This window comes from Delphinapterus leucas, chromosome 11 (assembly GCF_059928025.1).
Source record: "Delphinapterus leucas isolate spDelLeu-1000000601 "Yukka" chromosome 11, BTC_Dleu_Yukka2, whole genome shotgun sequence".
Classification (NCBI taxonomy): domain Eukaryota; kingdom Metazoa; phylum Chordata; class Mammalia; order Artiodactyla; family Monodontidae; genus Delphinapterus; species Delphinapterus leucas.
In genome coordinates this window covers 85,757,820-85,776,224 of record NC_143139.1, presented here as the reverse complement: position 1 = coordinate 85,776,224, position 18,405 = coordinate 85,757,820, and the positions used below count along the sequence as shown (strand labels likewise).

General features: G+C 46.0%; 1 protein-coding gene across 7 annotated transcripts in view; it reads left to right on the top strand.

Annotated features, from left to right (window-relative positions):
- The window catches only part of APPL2 (adaptor protein, phosphotyrosine interacting with PH domain and leucine zipper 2), a 55,273-nt gene that overhangs the window by 21,356 nt on the left and 15,512 nt on the right, over window positions 1-18,405 (top strand). For 4 of the 7 annotated variants that reach the window (XM_022599972.2, XM_089921211.1, XM_089921212.1 and 1 more), the window contains 10 exons: window positions 1,423-1,510; window positions 5,089-5,130; window positions 5,247-5,305; window positions 6,415-6,561; window positions 9,906-9,988; window positions 13,594-13,752; window positions 15,217-15,405; window positions 16,527-16,569; window positions 16,653-16,709; window positions 16,810-16,898. In XM_022599972.2, coding sequence (XP_022455680.1) covers window positions 1,423-1,510; window positions 5,089-5,130; window positions 5,247-5,305; window positions 6,415-6,561; window positions 9,906-9,988; window positions 13,594-13,752; window positions 15,217-15,405; window positions 16,527-16,569; window positions 16,653-16,709; window positions 16,810-16,898 — 956 coding nt within the window. Of the gene's footprint in view, window positions 1-1,422; window positions 1,511-5,066; window positions 5,131-5,246; window positions 5,306-6,414; window positions 6,562-9,905; window positions 9,989-13,593; window positions 13,753-15,216; window positions 15,406-16,526; window positions 16,570-16,652; window positions 16,710-16,809; window positions 16,899-18,405 lie in introns of all 7 variants that reach the window. The other 3 variants (XM_089921209.1, XM_089921210.1, XM_089921208.1) reach the window with 2 other exon arrangements.

The window sequence follows — 18,405 nt, the reverse complement described above, 5'->3', positions numbered from 1 at the left end:
GAGCCAATTCATCTAATTAACTGTTAGTAAAAAAACAAAAACAAAAAACAGTACATTTCTTATTGAAGCTATTCAGGAAAAGTAGTTAACACATTATATCCTAATGCATGTTTTGGCATGGCTGTCTTCATGTGTTCCCCTCAGAAAAAGCTGCCATTCTTTGGCTTGATTGAAAGATAGGGAGAACATTGACTTCTTGGCCTGTCACTCCCTGGCCCGACAGGTGGTTGACCTGAAGCCAGTCTTTAAGCTTGTCAGAGCAGCCTCTGCAAGCACAACCCTGAAGGACCAGATCTGTTGCGGGGAGATCCGTGTGCAGAAGGGGGATTCGGACACGTGACTGCTCTCGCTGCTGAAAGAAAACTTTGCCACATGTTTACTCCACAAGATGACTGCTGGGTGACCTCCCCTTATATACCCAGCAGGAATCCCAGAGCACCCTCACAATATCCGGAAGTCTGGGCCTTCCACTGTGTTCATTACTGACTACCACGTGTTTAAAGTTGTGGCAGCTGTGTGAGCATGAAAGACAAACTCTGTATCCCACACGGTGTGTTGGAAAGAGCATAGATTTTGGATCCCAGTAGCCCAGGATTAAAATCCCAGGTGTGTCACTTAGTTGCTCTCTGGATTTGGAGGTTTATTTGCCCTCCTGTAAAAATGAGGATAATAAATAACACCCATCTAACAGAGTAGGTGGGAACTAAGTGGTATAAAGCACGTAAAGTGGCACACAGAAAGAGCTCAAAAGTGGTAGTGCTGATCGTGATCATTTTTATTTCTCCTAGACGATTTACAAAGACAGGATTTAGTTAAGGCCTTTAGGTAGAAGGGGAGAAAGAATCAAGGGCTGTTAAAATTATCTAGTGAGGAGGAGCACATTTGAATACAGCTTTCTTGTGCTTAGAAAGGTCTGAAACCTGGCTGAGTTATTTCTGCGGGGAACATTCTTTCTCCACGGCAGTTCCCGGGCCCCAGTGTCTGTAGTTGCAGGTTAGTAGGTTCCCAGCAGGCCTGTCTTTCAGGGGTGACTTCAGCCCCCTCTGAGAGTGAGAGCACACAGGGGCCCGGCAAAGTGCTGACCTGTGCTGCCAGCACGCCAGAGCTCTCTCCCTGTCTAGGTGGGTGTGGCTCACATCAAGAACACAGAGCCACATCTTGCACAGTCCACAAACAATAACTGTGGGCTCGGAGACTCTTAGCAAACTTAACTGATGCCCCGGTCAGCTAGAAACTTGCATTTAGTTTTTAATACCTCTTAGCTTATGTCATTTACTGCTTTATGCAGGGTATTTATTTGCTAAGGAAGTGTAACTGAGCTCTTTAACCACATGGATGTGTTCAGTGTGATCCCTCAGTGAAATAAGACAGTGTCAGTAATAGTGGGTATAATTTTCTTCAGTAGATTTCTCTTTCTTTCAGCTTAATGTTCTCCATACAGAGCTGGCTAAACAGTTGGCAGACACAATGGTTCTACCAATTATACAGTTTCGAGAAAAGGATCTTACAGGTAAAGTAACTGAGTTCAGTGCCATATACTTTAAGAATATTAATTCATTTAATAGTAATTTTTACTGCAGTTATTTCTTTAACTGTGTGGATCATTGACAAATACCCTTTTTCAGCTTTTATTAAATCTTTGCTATGTTCTTGGCTCACCTAAAGGAAGTCACAGGCCAATAAGAAAACAGACTTGGAAGCAGACAATTGTAATATTATGTGATGAGGGCAGCAGGACAGAGATGTACAAGGAATAGAAATGGCACACAGAAAGGCGTGATTACCCTTTGAGGATGAGGTGCCAGGGAAGGCTTCCCAGAGAAGAAGAAGATCTCTGAGCTGGGTTTTGATAAATAAATGTTTACCAAGTAGACAAAGACGGCAGGCTTATATTACAGGTTAGGGGACATTTGTAAAGGCATGCTGTTCTTGAGGAGCCATGAACACTTTGGAATGTAAAGTGGGAGGCTTGGAGAAGAAAGGACAGAGTGGGGACCATGCTTTATCTGTGCTAGACTCTGGGGGTACAGCTGTGAACAAGGTAGATAAGGTCCCTGTTCTGATGGAGCTCCATTTTAGTGAGTGGGAGTATCTGTGACTAGTTCAGAGAGCCTAGTTGATCTTCTGGATTAATTTTGATTCTTCAACTAAAATAAAACTTTAGAATAATTTTATATCATTTGAAATCAAGGTAGTCAAAAACTAAATATAAAGAATAAATAAGGGCTTCCCTGGTGGTGCAGTGGTTGAGAGTCCACCTGCCGATGCAGGGGACACGGGTTCGTGCCCTGGTTCGGGAAGATCCCACATGCCGTGGGGCGGCTGGGCCCGTGAGCCATGGCCGCTGAGCCTGCGCGTCCAGATCCTATGCTCCACAATGGGAGAGGCCACAACAGTGAGAGGCCCGCGTACCGCAAAAAAAAATTTAAAAAAATAAATAAATAATCTTGAAAAAACTTAGTTGATATTACAAAAGGGAATGCAGATTTTCTAGTCCTTTTGTCCTTTCTTATTTCATTGAAAATATTCATTGCATAGAGAATAAAGAATTGTATTTTCTAGAACACCAATTATAAAACATTGCAGACCAAAAAAGTCTAAACTTGAGTGCTGAAATATCTGTTGTTCAGTATAGTACTTCCTGTTTAAAAACAGGAAGTTTAAAACTTTCTTTTTAGGCAGAAAAGATGCAGTAAATGGAAGGCCAAATCTTAAATATGAAGCTTTTTTTCCCCTCACTTTGAGATCCCCTGTGATCATGTCATCTGAAGCCTATGGGGGAAATAGCAGAACTGGCATAAACTCTACCCAAGGGCAGAGTGATAGCACTAACACTTGATAAATAAAAAATAATAAATAATGTCAGCTTGTATAAAGAGAAACCTTGACTGAGCAGGGTTTTTAGTGTTTTTTAGTGTTGCTCATCTGTAATCGCATGTAAAACCCAAACTTAAATGCGGTCATGTGCTGATTATCCAGTAGTAACTGAAAGCCTCATTGAGTGCATTTTTAAAAAAGATTTTCTCTAAATGAAAACATTAGAAATATGTGGGGATATCATTTAAAAAACAAACTCCAAGTCTTTTAGAAACAAAATAATTACCCCCTAAGACTTGTGTTGTCAGATTGATGTCTTTCAGGTTTGTTTATAGGAACCTAGGATTGAGAATGCCCAGTAGTGTTATGATGTGGCCTTTGTTAGTCCAAAAGGGCTCAACTTGTGGATTAGTAGTATCAATAATATTTACTCAGGATGATGATTTTTTTTTTAAGAAAATAAAACTGTCTAGTAGTAGTAAAAGGAGAAGCTCTTAGTGTCTATGAAAAAAGTTAATCAAGGTATACTTTTCTGCTGACACCAAGACAGAAATTTTAAGTATCTGGCTTGGGTCATACCTGAGTCAGAATCAGAACCAAATTAGAATCTGGCATCCCCTCTGCTTAGTGGTGTTTTTTTGTTTGTTTTGCTTTTGTTTTTTAACATCTTTATTGGAGTATAATTACTTTACAATGGTGTGTTAGTTTCTGCTTTATAACAAAGTGAATCAGCTGTATATATACATATATCCCCATATCTCCTCCCTCTTGCATCTCCCTCCCTCCCACCCTCCCTATCCCACCCCTCTAGATGGTCACAAAGCACCAAACTGATCTCCCTGTGTTATGCAGCTGCTTCCCACTAGCTATCGATTTTACATTTGGTAGTGTATATATGTCAGTGCTACTCTCTTACTTCATCCCAGCTTACCCTTCCCCCTCCCCGTGTCCTCAAGTCCATTCTCTATGTCTGCATCTCTATTCCTGGCCTGCCCCTAGGTTCATCAGAACCATTTTTTTTTTTAAGATTCCATATATATGTGTTAGCATACGGTATTTGTTTTTCTCTTTCTGACTTAACTTCACTCTGTATGACAGACTCACTACAAATAACACAATTTCGTTTCTTTTTATGGCTGAATAATATTCCATTGTATTTATGTACCACATCTTCTTTATCCATTCATCTGTCGATGGACACTTAGGTTGCTTCCATGTCCTGGCTATTGTAAATAGAGCTGCAGTGAACATGTGGTACATGACTCTTTTTGGGTTTTTTGGGGGTTTTTTTTGCTGTACGTGGGCCTCTCACCACTGTGGCCCCTCCCGTTGTGGAGCGCAGGCTCAGCGGCCATGGCTCACGGGCCCAGCCGCTCCACAGCATGTGGGATCCTCCCGGACCCGGGGCACGAACCCACATCCCCCGCATCGGCAGGCGGACTCCCAACCATTGCGCCACCAGGGAAGCCCCAAGACTCTTTTTGAATTATGGTTTTCTCAGGGTATATGCCCAGTAGTGGGAGTGGTGTTTTATTTTACATTTTGTTGCCTTTTTCATTTACCCACCAATATAAGTACATAATCTAAGTACATAATCTAAGTACATAATCTAAGTACATAATCTAAGTACATAATCTGAATGAAGAGGATACAAGAGTTATTTAGGAAGCTATTTAAAATCGATGAGGAAGAAACTCTAAAACTGCTCCATCAGGAAGTAGAAGATGAGAAAGAAATGAAAAATTAAAGAAGAGAAAGGCAGAAAGCAGCCCCATATCAGAAAGAGTAAGAAAAATGTGAAGAGAAATTTAAAAGCTGGAGGCAGTTTTGAGACAGATCGAAAAACAATGTAGATGTGAAAATGCTTTGCTCTGTTTGACAAAGTAAAAATGGTTTGTTTTAGAATCGTAGAAAGTGTCACTTCCTTTTAAATATCTCTGTGTTTTAAAATTTTTAACCTTGGACAGTCATTGCTCTCACTAACTTTTTGTTTTTTTGGTCTTAGACTTTGTTAAGTCGTCTTTGTGCATGGTGGGTGTGGCACCCACATGGAGTAATATTTATTGGTGTTGGCTTGTTGCAAGTACAGTATACTAGATTGCTTCAGATTTCTTTCATTAAAACAAGCATCCCCAGGCACCAGGACACGAGGGTGCTGGCGGAGGTTCCCCCTTCCACGCACATACCTTTATTTTCTTGGGAAAGCACAGAGCTCCAGGTTAGCATATTTTATTTTTCTTTGCTTTAAGATGTTTCTTTTCTCTTGTTCAGAAGTAAGCACTTTAAAGGATCTTTTTGGACTCGCCAGCAATGGTAAGCATCTTCTCTGTTCTTGGTATGTGAATTTAGTATGTCTGTGGGAGGAGATGCTGAATGAATGTTCTTGCCTTTCAGCCCATCTAGGTGCTAAAATATCTCTTTATTTTTAGAGCATGACCTCTCAATGGCAAAATATAGCAGGCTTCCTAAAAAAAAGGAGAATGAAAAGGTACGAATACCTACCTTCCATTTTTCACTTCATTTACTTAAGCTCCTTTTATGTTTCCCTATTGTGAATTTGTGGCATTGAGGGTGTCCTGATGAATTCTTTTTTTTCTCCTGTACATGGATTTAAAAAAATAATATATTTATTTATTTATTTTTGGTTGCGCTGGGTCTTCGTTGCTGCGCATGGGCTTTCTCTAGTTGCGGCGAGCAGGGGCTACTCTTGGTTGTGGTGCATGGGCTTCTCATTGTGGTGGCTTCTCTTTTTGTGGAGTATGGGCTTTAGGCATACAGGCTTCAGTAATAGCAGCACGCAGGCTCAGTAGTTGTGGCTTGCGGTCTCTGGGGCACAGGCTCAGTAGTTGTGGCACACGGGCTTAGTTGCTCCGTGGCATGTGGGATCTTCCCGGACCAGGGATCGAATCTGTGTCCCCTGCATTGGCAGGCAGATTCTTAACCGCTCTGCCACCAGGGAAGTCCCTGGATTTTTAAAATATTTATTCCAAATCTCATAAGTAGACTTCTTCTCTGTTCTAGCTTTTTTCAAACTGGTTTATTAAATGTCAACTTGGAACCATTGTAAAATGATAATCACATAATGATTTTAACTTAAGCTTGATAGCTCATATGGTTATCTGACTCACATATACTTGGGCACTTGAACTCCTTGCCCTGAATGTTGACTCTGATTTTTTAACTCATGCTCTCTAGCTTTTTAGCTGCTATAGATAATATCGAATATTTTCAGGCATATAGCTTTTACTTCTGTTCCATGATTTCCTGGGAGTACAATCTTATGAGTGAACCAAAATATTTATGGCTTCGAATGCACGCTGCCATATTGTTTTCCTAAAGGATTGTAGCTCTTTGTAGTGCTACCAGCAGAAAGTATTGTCTTCACCCCAGTGCAGCCTCACAAACGCTGAGATGCCATTAATTTGGTATTTTTAATTTGGAATTTTAAAAACTTGAGGTGGAATCTCATCTGTTTTTTATTTGTCACAAAAATTGTTCTAATGAATAAACAAACATGTTTTGAAGTTGCATGCTCTTACAGAATTGCCACTTGCTTTGGACAACTTGATGTTTGTTTTCCTTTCCCCTTTTAACCAGGTGAAGACTGAAATTGTAAAGGAGGTGGCAGCTGCCCGGCGGAAACAGCATCTTTCATCCCTTCAGTACTACTGTGCTCTCAACGCGCTGCAGTACAGAAAGCGAGTGGCCATGATGGAGCCCATGCTAGGCTTTACCCACGGACAGGTAGGATGATCCCTTTCCCTGAGGCATCAGACCTAAGCCAGCTGTGGAGAACAGCATGGCGTTCTGCTGACGTAGCCCTTAGGGGATACTGAAGCATCATCAGAGAAAGAAACACAGGTGCACAGCCTCCCTAGAAATTTCTGAGATTCAGCACTTGGAGAGCTTCCAGAGGGGCTGGGTCATCATTAGTTGGACTTACTAGGCTATACGTGCAGGAAATGATGGCTTTGATCTCAAGACTCCTGTGGGGAGGAGCTGGCATGACCCTTTGTGTCGGATTCAGATGAAAGCCAGGCCTGGTCCAGTTTCCTGAGAAGCAGCTGACTCCCAGGTTGGTGGAGCTAGGCCTACAACCCAGGACTCCGCACGATCCTTTGCTGCTTGGTGTGGTAAGGGTCACCCTCAGCTGGGCTGTTCTTTAAAGATACGTTGCTGAGGTTATTGCTGGCACCTGGGCATCTGGGGCGTGGGGAAATGTTGCCATTGCCTGATGAAGTCTCTGTAGAATATTTATCTGGCTTCTTCCTCCCATTTCGTGGGCTACTGAACGTTTGTTTGCAGGGAGGCTCCAGTTTGGGGATGGGCCCTTGACCGTGCGGCACTAGCCCTCACCCTCCATCCCTGCCCTGCTTTAGCCCCACTTAGGTTGACTCCAAAACCTCACTTGGGCATGTGAGAAACACAGCTGGGAACCTTCTCTCAGTTGACAATCTAGGAACAGAAAGGAATGTGAGGAAGCAAAATGTTGAGAAGAAAAAAAGCAACTTAAAAAAACCCACATGTGAGCATCTATTTTTTTAAATACATTTTAAAAATACATATATTTCAAAAGAATACAGTATCAGTTTCATTCAGGGAAAAGGAGAACAAGAGAGGATCTTTAAACATCTAAGCTCAGCTGTCTGTCTTCTTCATACGGTTATTTTATTGTTGAGTGATAGGGACACTAAGGTCAGCTTGGTGTCTTTAGAGGTAGTATTTAACTAGAGCAATAAAATCTTTCTGTGTCAACTGAGTAAAGCTGGATTAAACCAAAAACTAGCGCTGTGCAGCTGTGGGCTTCAGTCCTCAGCAAATCCTTGGGAGCTTCCTCCGCTTCCTCATAATGGGCACTGTGTCCACACGTGTATACTCGCTCACTCTCTGTCACCCTCCCCTCTCCTGTTGCACCTGTGTCCCTGCCAATGTCTTTGCTTTGTTAGAGAATGCCAGAACTCCTTTGCTGTCTCTGATTAATACCTCCTTTCACATGTGTCCTCCCTGATTGACATTTCTTGCCTTTGAAGCAGTAATTCCTGCTCAGTTGGAGACCCGGAGTCAGGGAGGGACCTGGACTCAGCATCTCAGAAGGATGAACTGCTCCAGGCCTGATGGATCAGTGCTTGGGGAGCTTGGTTGTTTAGAGGAGGGTCTTCACAAGTCCTAAAGGATGGGTTTGATACTGGCCGGCTTCACTCGCTTCCATGGCCAAGGACTCCACCACTTCTCCCAGCCTGGACACAGTGGGGAGGACAAGACATTGGGTGCATTAGCTCCAGTGTAGCCCCCGTGCCTAGGAAGTCAGAACAGAGCACACCGTCACTGCTGGGTGGTGGCAGCGTCATTTTTGAGGACCGAGGATGGCATGTTTCATTTTTCATATGAAAAGTATGCAGATTTCAAGACAGAAGACCAAATAAAAATCTCACCCTGCAGACTTTTTCATCCTGATGAAAACTATAGTTCCTTCCTAAAGACCAGGTTGTTGTCTGACACCATGAATCTTTGGGATGATTCTAAAGCATTTGCTGTCCTACTGCCTCATCAGGCCTCTTTAACCAATGCCCATTGAGCATCTCCTTTGTCAGTTGATGGTCATATGACCATAGTACTTCCTACTGTTCACAAAGGGCCATGAACTTAGGTCTTTGGATGATGTTGCACTGAACGAGACTTCTCAGCACCACCCACCTTAGTGGAGGTGGTTTGACTCCATTTCTTCCTTCCGTGGCCCTCATTGAAGAGGTTTCCAGTTAGACCATGATTCATTCCTCAGGCCTTCATACAAACTGAGGTTTTGTTATCTGTGTACAGGTTCATGAGAACACAAAAATGAACTCTAGTGTCATATTTACAGGGTAAGTACTACATAATGTGGCTGTAGAAGCCAGTGTCGTATCCCTTCCTTCATCCGTTCATTCATCAGGTTTTTTTTAGGGATTGCATGAGCCCCTGCCCTAGGCATTTACAGAGTAGTAGAGGAGCTAAGACATGGACTTAGAGTATAAATTCCAAGGAGTTCAGGGAGGGGAAGGAGAGAAAAAGCCACCTTGGTGTTGTACACTTAGAAATGTAGAATGCTTGTTTAACAGACCTTGATATTCAACATTTCAGGGACTCAGGATGGCATTTACAGTGTTGATCTCTGTATGGTTCAAAGATCATGGGGCCAGAACATCTCCCTGCAGGTATACCTTGCATTAGGATAATCATGATCATCGTGTTTCTGTACTGTGAAAACTAAGTACCTTGGTGTACATACCTCCCCAGGGCGTCTGGGGAGCAGGTGTAAGGAGTCAGACTGTGCTGATGACACCTACTAGCCTTCTAGAGGTGAGAGGTCGATCTCCATGCCCACCACCCAGGGCCAGGGCTGCTTCCAGATCAGAATGCTGGGGAGCAGCAGGGGCCTTGTCCCCCATGTCCAGCACCTGTGCAGCCCTGCTGTGTCCTTCTCATACACAGTCACTTTGAAGTTGATGTCTGGGTTGGAAGAGCCTTTTAAGGATCTTCTGCCCGGTCTTCCCTCTGCAAGATCGCCCAAACCACCATCCACACAGCCTGTGTTCAGAGCCACGCATGGCTCGATGAGCAGGGGCAGTCGGTGGTGGCCTTCCCTTCACTGAGAGCCGCACGCTGCTTGTCTGCTCCTTGCTGGTGCTGTGCATGTCATTGGTCACCAGTTTAGCCCCTGGAGATGCAAAGGTGAACAAGACCTAATCCTTGCCCTCAAGAAACCGGTTACTGTCTAGAATTGACACAGGAAAAAGGCTGCTGCTGATAATATCAAAATAGTCATCAGTAGTAATTATGGATGAGGTGGTCTGTACCAAGCACTTATATTATCCCTGGTCGCTACTGCCTTGCAGCAAGGTAGGAGGCTTCATCCTCCTCCCTCTACAGATACACCAGGGGCTTTGGGAGTCAATCTCAGCCAGTGAGGTGGGGCTCAGCAGAGAGGCAGCAAGTGCGCGAGGAGGGGCCAGCCAGTGTCTGCTGCCCCTGTGCTGTTAGTCTCACATGTCATGAATTCATCGATCACCTTTCTTAGACAATTTTCAGAATATCATAATTATATCTTTCAGATTAACTTTTTTAAGAAGGGAGCAGAGATGTTTTCCCAAAGTATGGACAGCTTCTTAGCCTCCGTTGCAGACATGGTTCAAAGGTAATGCTGCGCTCCGGTTTGCATCTCGTGTGCCTTTTGCCTCTCCTGCTGAATCAGTCTCTCTGGGAGGTGGGGGGAGGGCCCCAGAGAGCCCCCTGCCCCCTCCACTCCATGAATGCTCAGAACAGCGCCCTCCTCTTAGCTGCTGCTCTTTGTGTGGTTGAAAAGTCATGATTTCTGCAGTTCTTGACCCGTGTGGAGCCAGAGTCCTATCTACTACATTAAAAGACTAAATAAAAGATTATAATGTCCACAGGAGTACTTTCCCATTAAGTCCAAGTTCCTATTCTTAGGATCTCCTTTTGTTAATATTCACATTTCACATGCTATAAGCCTATGAGTCCAGTTTAGAAGAGATGCTTGCTTTTTTCTTTGAGAGCTAATGGGGTTAGCGGCCGGAAGTGCTGTAACTTTTCAGGAAACTTAACATCACATTGATTTATAATAGATAAATAAGGCCTTAAGCCTTTTTTTGAATTAATTTAACAAACTGCAGTTCAGCCTTGCAAATGTTTATTTTTAACAAATACAGTGTCATCTCTGCAGACTGTCCTGCCCACGTTTAATTAAGGCTGGGGCTGCCCTGAGTCTTCTTGCTTCCTGTCATCAGCGTCTGCGGTAGTGAGCTCGCGGGAGGCGCCCAGGCGCTGCCAGCACCAGGCTTACTTCATTAACAGCGCAGACGTGTGGTTCCTTGAGTACTCCGCATGATTCCTGGAGTATAGAAATAATGTCTCTCTGTATATACGTGTGTAGTTGATAGGTAAATATACAAAACAAGTATAAGTATAGGATTTTGTGTGGAAAAATGAAGAGAAAGTTGTTCATTTTCTTGAGGATGTTGCATTTCAAAATACCTTAAGGAGGCCAAGCAGTAAATTTATTTAGACAGAAGTTTCCGTAAAATGCTGAAGATAGAGAATGAATCCCAAGGAAGACCAGTGCTGAGCATCATACAGGCACGAGGGGAGAGTTGTGGTTTAGGAAAGCATATATTCCTTCCTGAAAGTCCCTGGGCTGTTTTCTTCCTGATCGTTGGATGCAGGTTAGATTTATAATTATGCTAGAAGGCAATTTGTGAAATCCGAGCTCAGTTTCCTGCCTTTTAATTTGTTAGCCCCTGGAGGGTTAGGAGAAAGTGAGAGAAGGGAGCCTATTAAATTGTCATTTAAAAACCCTCTCTCCCTTGTCTCTCACTGTCTTTCTCTTACCTTCCTTAACTCTCAGAATCCCATGGTTTTTGTTTCTGAGAGAACTACCTGTGCTTCAAATTTTTTTCATGTACTAGATTTTTTTATTAACTGGTGGCAGGACATTCATGCCCATTTCCGAGATGCTGCAGTGTGTATCTTTCCACACATCCTGCAGCCTGTGTCCTCTCTCCTTGTCAGTGTCTCTCTGAGCCGTTACTAGGCCACCAAAGTGCAGCACCAGCTGTTCCCACAGTTTTGTGACTGGCGTTGAAAGCCCCGGCCACACAGCCTGCTCCCGAGGGCCGGGTCTAGTTCTGTGAGTCGTGCTTCTGCTGCCTGACCAGGCACATCTTGTTACAGGGGCAGCAGGCAGAGCTCCCAGTGGAACCTGGGAGCACGGGAACCTCCTGGTTCAAACGGCTGAAGCATTCAGCTAAGAATTCTAGTTTTCTTATCCCTTACGTTGTATCCTGGTGAGTAGATAAGTATTGCTGCGCCTGTGCCACTAGGAGGGGTCTTGCTGCCACATTGCTGGGCATCAGCAGCCAGCCAGCCCGAGTGGCCAAGGAACAGCGTCTAGTGGTGGCTCTGGGCTCTGCAGTCCTTCCCCGGGAGGTGGATGCCTGGTCTCACTGCGTCAGGGTCAGAATCCAGCCTAAACCCAGATGGGTGGCATTTCACACCACCCCACAGTGCCAGGGGCTTTTCTTTCAGTCCCTACTTCACAGTGATACACTTCAGGCTTTTTTCTTGGCTCCTTCTCTCTCTCTCTCTCACACACACACACACACACACACACACACACACACACGCTTTGTTTTTAATTAAATGAAACATGATTTAAAATAAAAATCTTCGAAGGGAACAGTTGAAGGGAGTCACTTTTCTACCCTGTTCTTTGAGTTCTGGGAGGCTTGGATTAGCTCAGAGTTTTTTGTTTTTTTGTTTTTTTTGTGGTACGCGGGCCTCTCCCTGCTGTGGCCTCTCCTGTTGGCGGAGCACAGGCTCCGGACGCGCAGGCTCGGCGGCCATGGCTCACGGGCCCAGCCGCTCCACGGCATGTGGGATCTTCCCGGACCGGGGCACGAACCCGCGTCCCCTGCATCGGCAGGCGGACTCTCAACCACTGCGCCACCAGGGAAGCCCTAGCTCAGTTTTTGAGCCTCCCTGTATGGGTCGGGGAGCAGAGGGGGGACAGTTACTAAAAACTCCCTGGAGTTGTGTGCATGATGTCACGTTGGTTCACATGAGGGCTTTTCTGGGGGAGACAATCCTTACCTTTCATCAGATCTTCAAAGAGGCTTCTTACAAAAGCTGAAGGACCTAAGCGGTTCTGTATACTTCTGGCTCCCTCCGTCCACTTCTGTACAGCTTAACTTCTTTTTTCTCATTCCATTCTCAGCCTTGGCAATGACAACCCCGTTAAACTAATGAAGTTTGTTGGTGGAGCCCCAGATCGTTCCATTCAAACATCAAAGTAGCCAAAATTAACTTGGACTGACGGCTTGCCTTAGGGTTGCATTAAACAGGATACAGGTGGTATACACTGTGAACCTCTAAGAGGAGCATCTGGAACACACAAGCCCAATCTCCCTGACCTACAGAATGCTTTTGAAAGGAAGTGCTGAGGAGCTCACTCTGTAAAACGCTAGCCCCTAGGGTTCCTCCCGATTTCAACATCGGAATTCAGTCCTACCTCCTTTACACAGTGGAGAAGTGGAACAACGCCTCTAGAGTTTGTTTTCTCGGATGGAGGGCCCATTTTGGCAGACTGTGTTTAGGACTGTCACCCAGGCTGTCACCCCTGGGTGGGGTAGCTGTTGAGGCCTCACGTTATGGGGAGAAAGCTAAAGCTTCCAGCTTTTCCACGCCTCAGACCATGTGCAGACGGGCCGGCCAGCCTGCACCGTCTCAGGGCAGTTGTGTGGCTCTCATATAAGGAAAAGCATTGCTCTTGGCTTTGCTGTTGCGCCTTGGTACCACCTCCTGGTCACTTTCCGGTCTGCAGTGGCCGTCCCCACCATTCCTGCCTAAACCGGGGGGTGGGGGCCACGAATGACTGCCGTTTCCTTCTTGCCTTTCTGGCTCTTTCACAGGCTGCCAGCACATGCGGCTCCTGAGGATGGGTTCATCTTCTAAAACTTGCATCGACAAGTCTGAGCCTGGATACCACTGTGTCAACAGAGAAATTATTTAGCTGGGTTCAGGCATCGTCCAGTGGTATTCGTTATGCTCTGTTTGAAAACAACAGTCATATAAACAATTTGGTAGCACAGACCGGAGTCCCTGTGATCTCCAGCTTTCAGAGCCTCAGAGGTGGAGTGTCGTGCCCCCCTGTGTGAGGCAGGAAGCCATGGGGAGGCTCCACCATCTGCTGTGACAAGTGACTGACCGGACACCTTCTGTCTCAAGCATCCAGGTGGAACTGGAAGCGGAAGCGGAGAAGATGCAGGCATCCCAGCAAGAATTACTTTCTCTTGAGGAAGCTGTTTACACTCCAGATTTCGATGTGGCTGCACCCCAGATCAACAGGAACCTCATCCAGAAGGCTGGTTACCTTAACCTTAGAAAGTGAGAGTTCATTGCCTGCCTCTTTTTCTAAAATCTGTGTTCCCTGGGAGTGGCTAAAAAGCACCTGTTAAGTGCCCCATCAGAGGGCGGGGGTGTGTGAGGTTGGGTTATAGCTCCCGCCACAGCGCCCCTCCTGCCTGGGACATAGGAAGTGTCTGGGCCCAGGTCCCAAACTGCACTGAGAGACGGGGCTTGAAACAGTCGTGTGAGTAAGAACCCAGTCAGTGCGTAGACTCCCAAGACACCACAGGCCGCCCCTCCCTGGTCACCATGGCCGTTTGACATAGACTGCTCTTAACTGTCCTCATCCTAGACCACTGAGACCCTTCCCCAGACCCCCTGATGGGCGAGAGCAGTGTGCCGGTGATGCAGCACTGAGGCCAGAGCCTGAGGGCCAGGAAGCTTCCAGAGTCATCTAGGTTCATATAGACTGAACCCCATGTTTAACCCTCAGGTTTCAGATGTTCACTATGAATTAAAGAGGTACCCAGGTTTGACTGTGTCTGAGAGCAGGTGGGGTTGTTGTCAGGTGTGGTGGTGAGCTCTGACTTTGGTCAGATGTCCTGGCCCGGCTGGGCCCCGCTGCCCCGGCATTTCATCTGTAAAATAGAGCTGAAGATTGCACCTCCTTCATAAAGTTGTCGCAAAGATTGAGTGAGGTAATTCCTAGCAGGTGTAAGTACTCAAATGTCAGCTGTTACCATTACTGAGGCAGGAAACCTAGTGCCCCATACATAGTCGCTACTCAGTAAATACCGAATCGAATAAATATATTTGATATCCCCCAAATGGAGGGTGTGTGAAGAGGTGCCGGCTGTTTTCTTACCAGGTTAGAGCCTTTCAGAGGTCTGTAAAGCTCGTTGACATCACAAGCCAGAGGTCTCCTTTAGTTCTGTACAGATAGAAAACTCCACAAGGTTCTGGTTTTATTTGCCAGGAACTAGATTTTTCTCTTGTAAACAGCCCACAGAAGAAGCATAACATGTAGCTGGAGCAGAACCCAAGCTGGTATAAAGTGCCCAGGATTCTGGGGTGTGCGCTGTGGCCGGGGTAACCCTGGTCACTCTAACTAGACTTAGAGCAGTTCAGCTCTGTGTCTTAGAGAAATGATCTTCCAGGTTTTCAGTTCCCGATGGTGATGGACTAATTCTGTTTCCAGCTCCCGGCTTTAGAAGCCAGAGACTGGCTGCAGTGGGGGTGGGCGCCCCCTGCCCCCACCCTGGAGTTGGCTGTGGACCAGCCTTTCCCGTCTGAGCAGAGCCCATCAGCTCCCAGCTCATTCAAGCTAACCTGTGCCTCTCCTGCTACTCTTTGCACTTGAATTCTTTTCAGAGAAGTTTTGCTTTAATGTAAAGCAACACATTATTTCTAAAATGCTACGAATACCCATAAAGAGGCAGCAAGACTGAGGTGCCTCTTATGCTTCCTAGGACTAATGAGCTTTTCACAACACAATTCTTACAGTAAAACAGGGCTGGTCACCACCACCTGGGAGAGACTCTACTTCTTCACCCAAGGCGGGAATCTCATGTGTCAGCCCAGGGGCGCCGTGGCTGGAGGCTTGATCCAGGACCTGGACAACTGCTCAGTGATGGCGGTGGACTGTGAAGACCGACGATACTGCTTCCAGATCACCACTCCCAATGGAAAAGCGTAGGCCACACGGGTTTTATGTGGGAGGAAACAGGTGCAGTGACCCCACTTCTGCCAAGGGCCTCCTAGGTCACTCCTCTGTGCCAGCCCTCCACAGGGGAGGCCCTGTTCTGGGTGGTGTTGACCTTTCGGGAGGGTGGTTTTATGTCCTCTTTAAGCAAGCACACAGGACCATATGGAATCCAGCCTGCCTTATCTAAGAGGTCCCAGAGAGGATTTGTCTGTGGCTATGGAGAAGAGGTGACCTCCACGTGTAAGACAGCGATAGGAGCTGTTTGTCAGCGGAGACTCAGAGAGAGAGGGGTGGGGCTGTAGCCGCTCCTCGTCTGTTCTAGACAAGCCTTTGTGTCCACATCACGGGGTCGGGGGGCTGACGGGGAGAGTGGGTGCCTGCCTGAGGAGTTTGCTTCCCCAGCTGACACAGGAAATGTGACCAGGACATGCCGCTGCAGCAGTTATTCGTCAGCACTCTGTCCCCACATCTGCCGTGCGCCTGGGGCCCAGGAGAGGCCATGTTTGCAGAATGGCAGCCGTGTATCGTCACAGTAGATCCCATCCCAGTGGGACCCCCTCTCACTTAGAGCAGTGGTTTCAAACTGCTCCAAGGAGTTTGGAGCCCCATGAAGTGCTCCAGGCTTCACCTGCTTGAGGGAGAGGAGTGGCCCCGTTCTCAGTCAGAGCTGCTCTGCTTGCGTTTGCTTTCTCTGTTGGGCTTCTGAGTTGAGATTTTATTTGAAAAATAGCACATTCATGGGGAGGGGGCAGCGTTGGTATGATGTAGACCATCTCTTCTCCCAGAATGGCAGAGCATTTTTAGACATCATCCTTCCTCTCTGGGTGATGGTAAATGACCTGGGAACGAAGCTTCTGGATTCTAGTCACAGTCCCAGGCAGTTACTTAACTCCTCTGGGCCTTGGTTCCCTCAGATAAGAAATAGGGATAAAATCCATGTTCCCCACCTCCCACAGATGAGATGAGGAGCAAAGGGACTGGCAGGTGTGGAGTCCCTTTAAGAGTGGCGCCTTCGCAGAAGTATTTGTATCTTATTCCTGGCCCGCTGCATGAAGATATTCAGTCACTGAGGTCCAGGAAGCACTTACTTAGATGTACTTTATTTCAGGGGAATAATCCTCCAGGCGGAAAGCAGAAAGGAAAACGAAGAGGTAAAGGTTTTGTTTGTTTCAATTCTGTTCTAGTATAGTGGGTGACTTTGGGATTCAGCACGTTTTTTTAATGTCATCTACAGTGGATATGTGCAATAAACAACATCTCCAGACAGATCTACCTGACTGACAACCCAGAGGTAATTCACAGCTGCCCTACATGCGTCTCAGCTCTTTTCTCAATGTGAAAGGTAAGCGTCCACCTCTTGGAACTGAGCCTGTCTTCCTCTGGATTTTTAGGCAGTCGCCATCAAGTTGAATCAGACGGCTCTCCAAGCAGTGACTCCAATTACAAGTTTTGCAAAAAAACAAGAAAGCCCTTGCCCCAGGTAACTAAAGGACAGAAAAAAACTAGCTTTTGTGGAGCCAAACTGTGTATTAGGGATTTCACCTGTACTGGGAATTTCATCTTTACAGCACCGTGGTGTTCAGCCCTGTTGTACAGAAGCAGTAACTCTGACCAGGAAAGGGTAAATACTTTGCCCATGTTCACACCACAAATGAGAGGCCGAGTCAGAATTCAAAGCTGTCTGCTTTCAATGTCCACCTCCTTCCCCTGGACCATGCAGCTGCAGCCTGAGCACATAGGACATGCACTGAGTATCCTGCTAGTCAGGAGTTCTCCCCACATTTCGTATCAGCATCAACAAAATCATGAAACCAAAACAAAATTTTTTTTAAATAAGGAAGAAAATCACCTTTTACGTGTCCATGTTATGGTGCAGGCCTTATCATATGTGCATTTATTGCACATATATATTTTTCACATTTTTCATAATTGTTCCTTTACACACTATCCATCATTTATTATTATTGACTATTTGAATATTTAGTTTGCTTCCCCTTCCTTTGTTTGCTCTTGTCGTTTATGGTGAGCATTTTCACACATACAGCTTTCCTCTTGTTTTGAATACTGCTTTAGGATTTATTCCAGGAATGCCATCTTAATGGGAGTTTCCATTTGATTAAATAATAGAAGGCTGTATTTTCTGTTACGCTAATGAAAGCATGGCATCACAGGGCAAGTTGAAATCATGACTGTATTAGGCCTCCATCTTTAGTGGTATGGTAGAAAGAATCCCGTTACATGTTTTACAGATACTGTCTAATGACTCCAGAAGAAAGTTGTCAGAAAGCTCAGAGTGGTTGAGTAACTTCCCAGGGTCTCAGTGCGGTGCAGTGTGGAGCCAGCGCTCGCACACCCAGCCCTGGGACGCCAGGAGGAACGGCCCGAGAGAAAGCAGAGAATAGGCTGAGTCCGATGGTGAAAGAACTAGGTGCCCTGCTGAGGAGCCACAGGCAGGGGAACAGAACTGCAGGCTTTGACAAGAGGGGAGGCATAGTCAGAACCGGCTGGAAAGACTGCTGGGCGGCACCTTCTGGGAGAGAGCGGGTGGGGCGGGAGAAGGGAGGGCAGCGAGGCCCCACTGGATGTCCCTGTGATAGTAGCTGTGAAACAGAACATGAGAACCTGAGCAAAGGGAATAAAAATGGGGACGAGGCAACAAGTCTGAGAACACTCCAGTGCCATAATTTAAGGGTAACAGTTTACACAAAAGTAGCATGTTTACTAAGAGCAGCTTTAAGGAAAGCACTTTATAAATGGAAATGGAAATACAGATCCGGCCAGTGGGGCTAACCTGTGAGCACTGTACTGGGTAAATGTGTCTGTCTGCTCTCTGTAAAGCCACACGAGTGTTAGAGGGACATAGTGGAGAACCCTGCACTAGACTTGGAGTTAGGAGACATGGTCTTAATAACAGCTCTGAACACAGCTAGATGTCCTTGAGTGGGTCGTCAGCACTCTGGGCCTCTGTCTCCTCAACTCTGTGATGT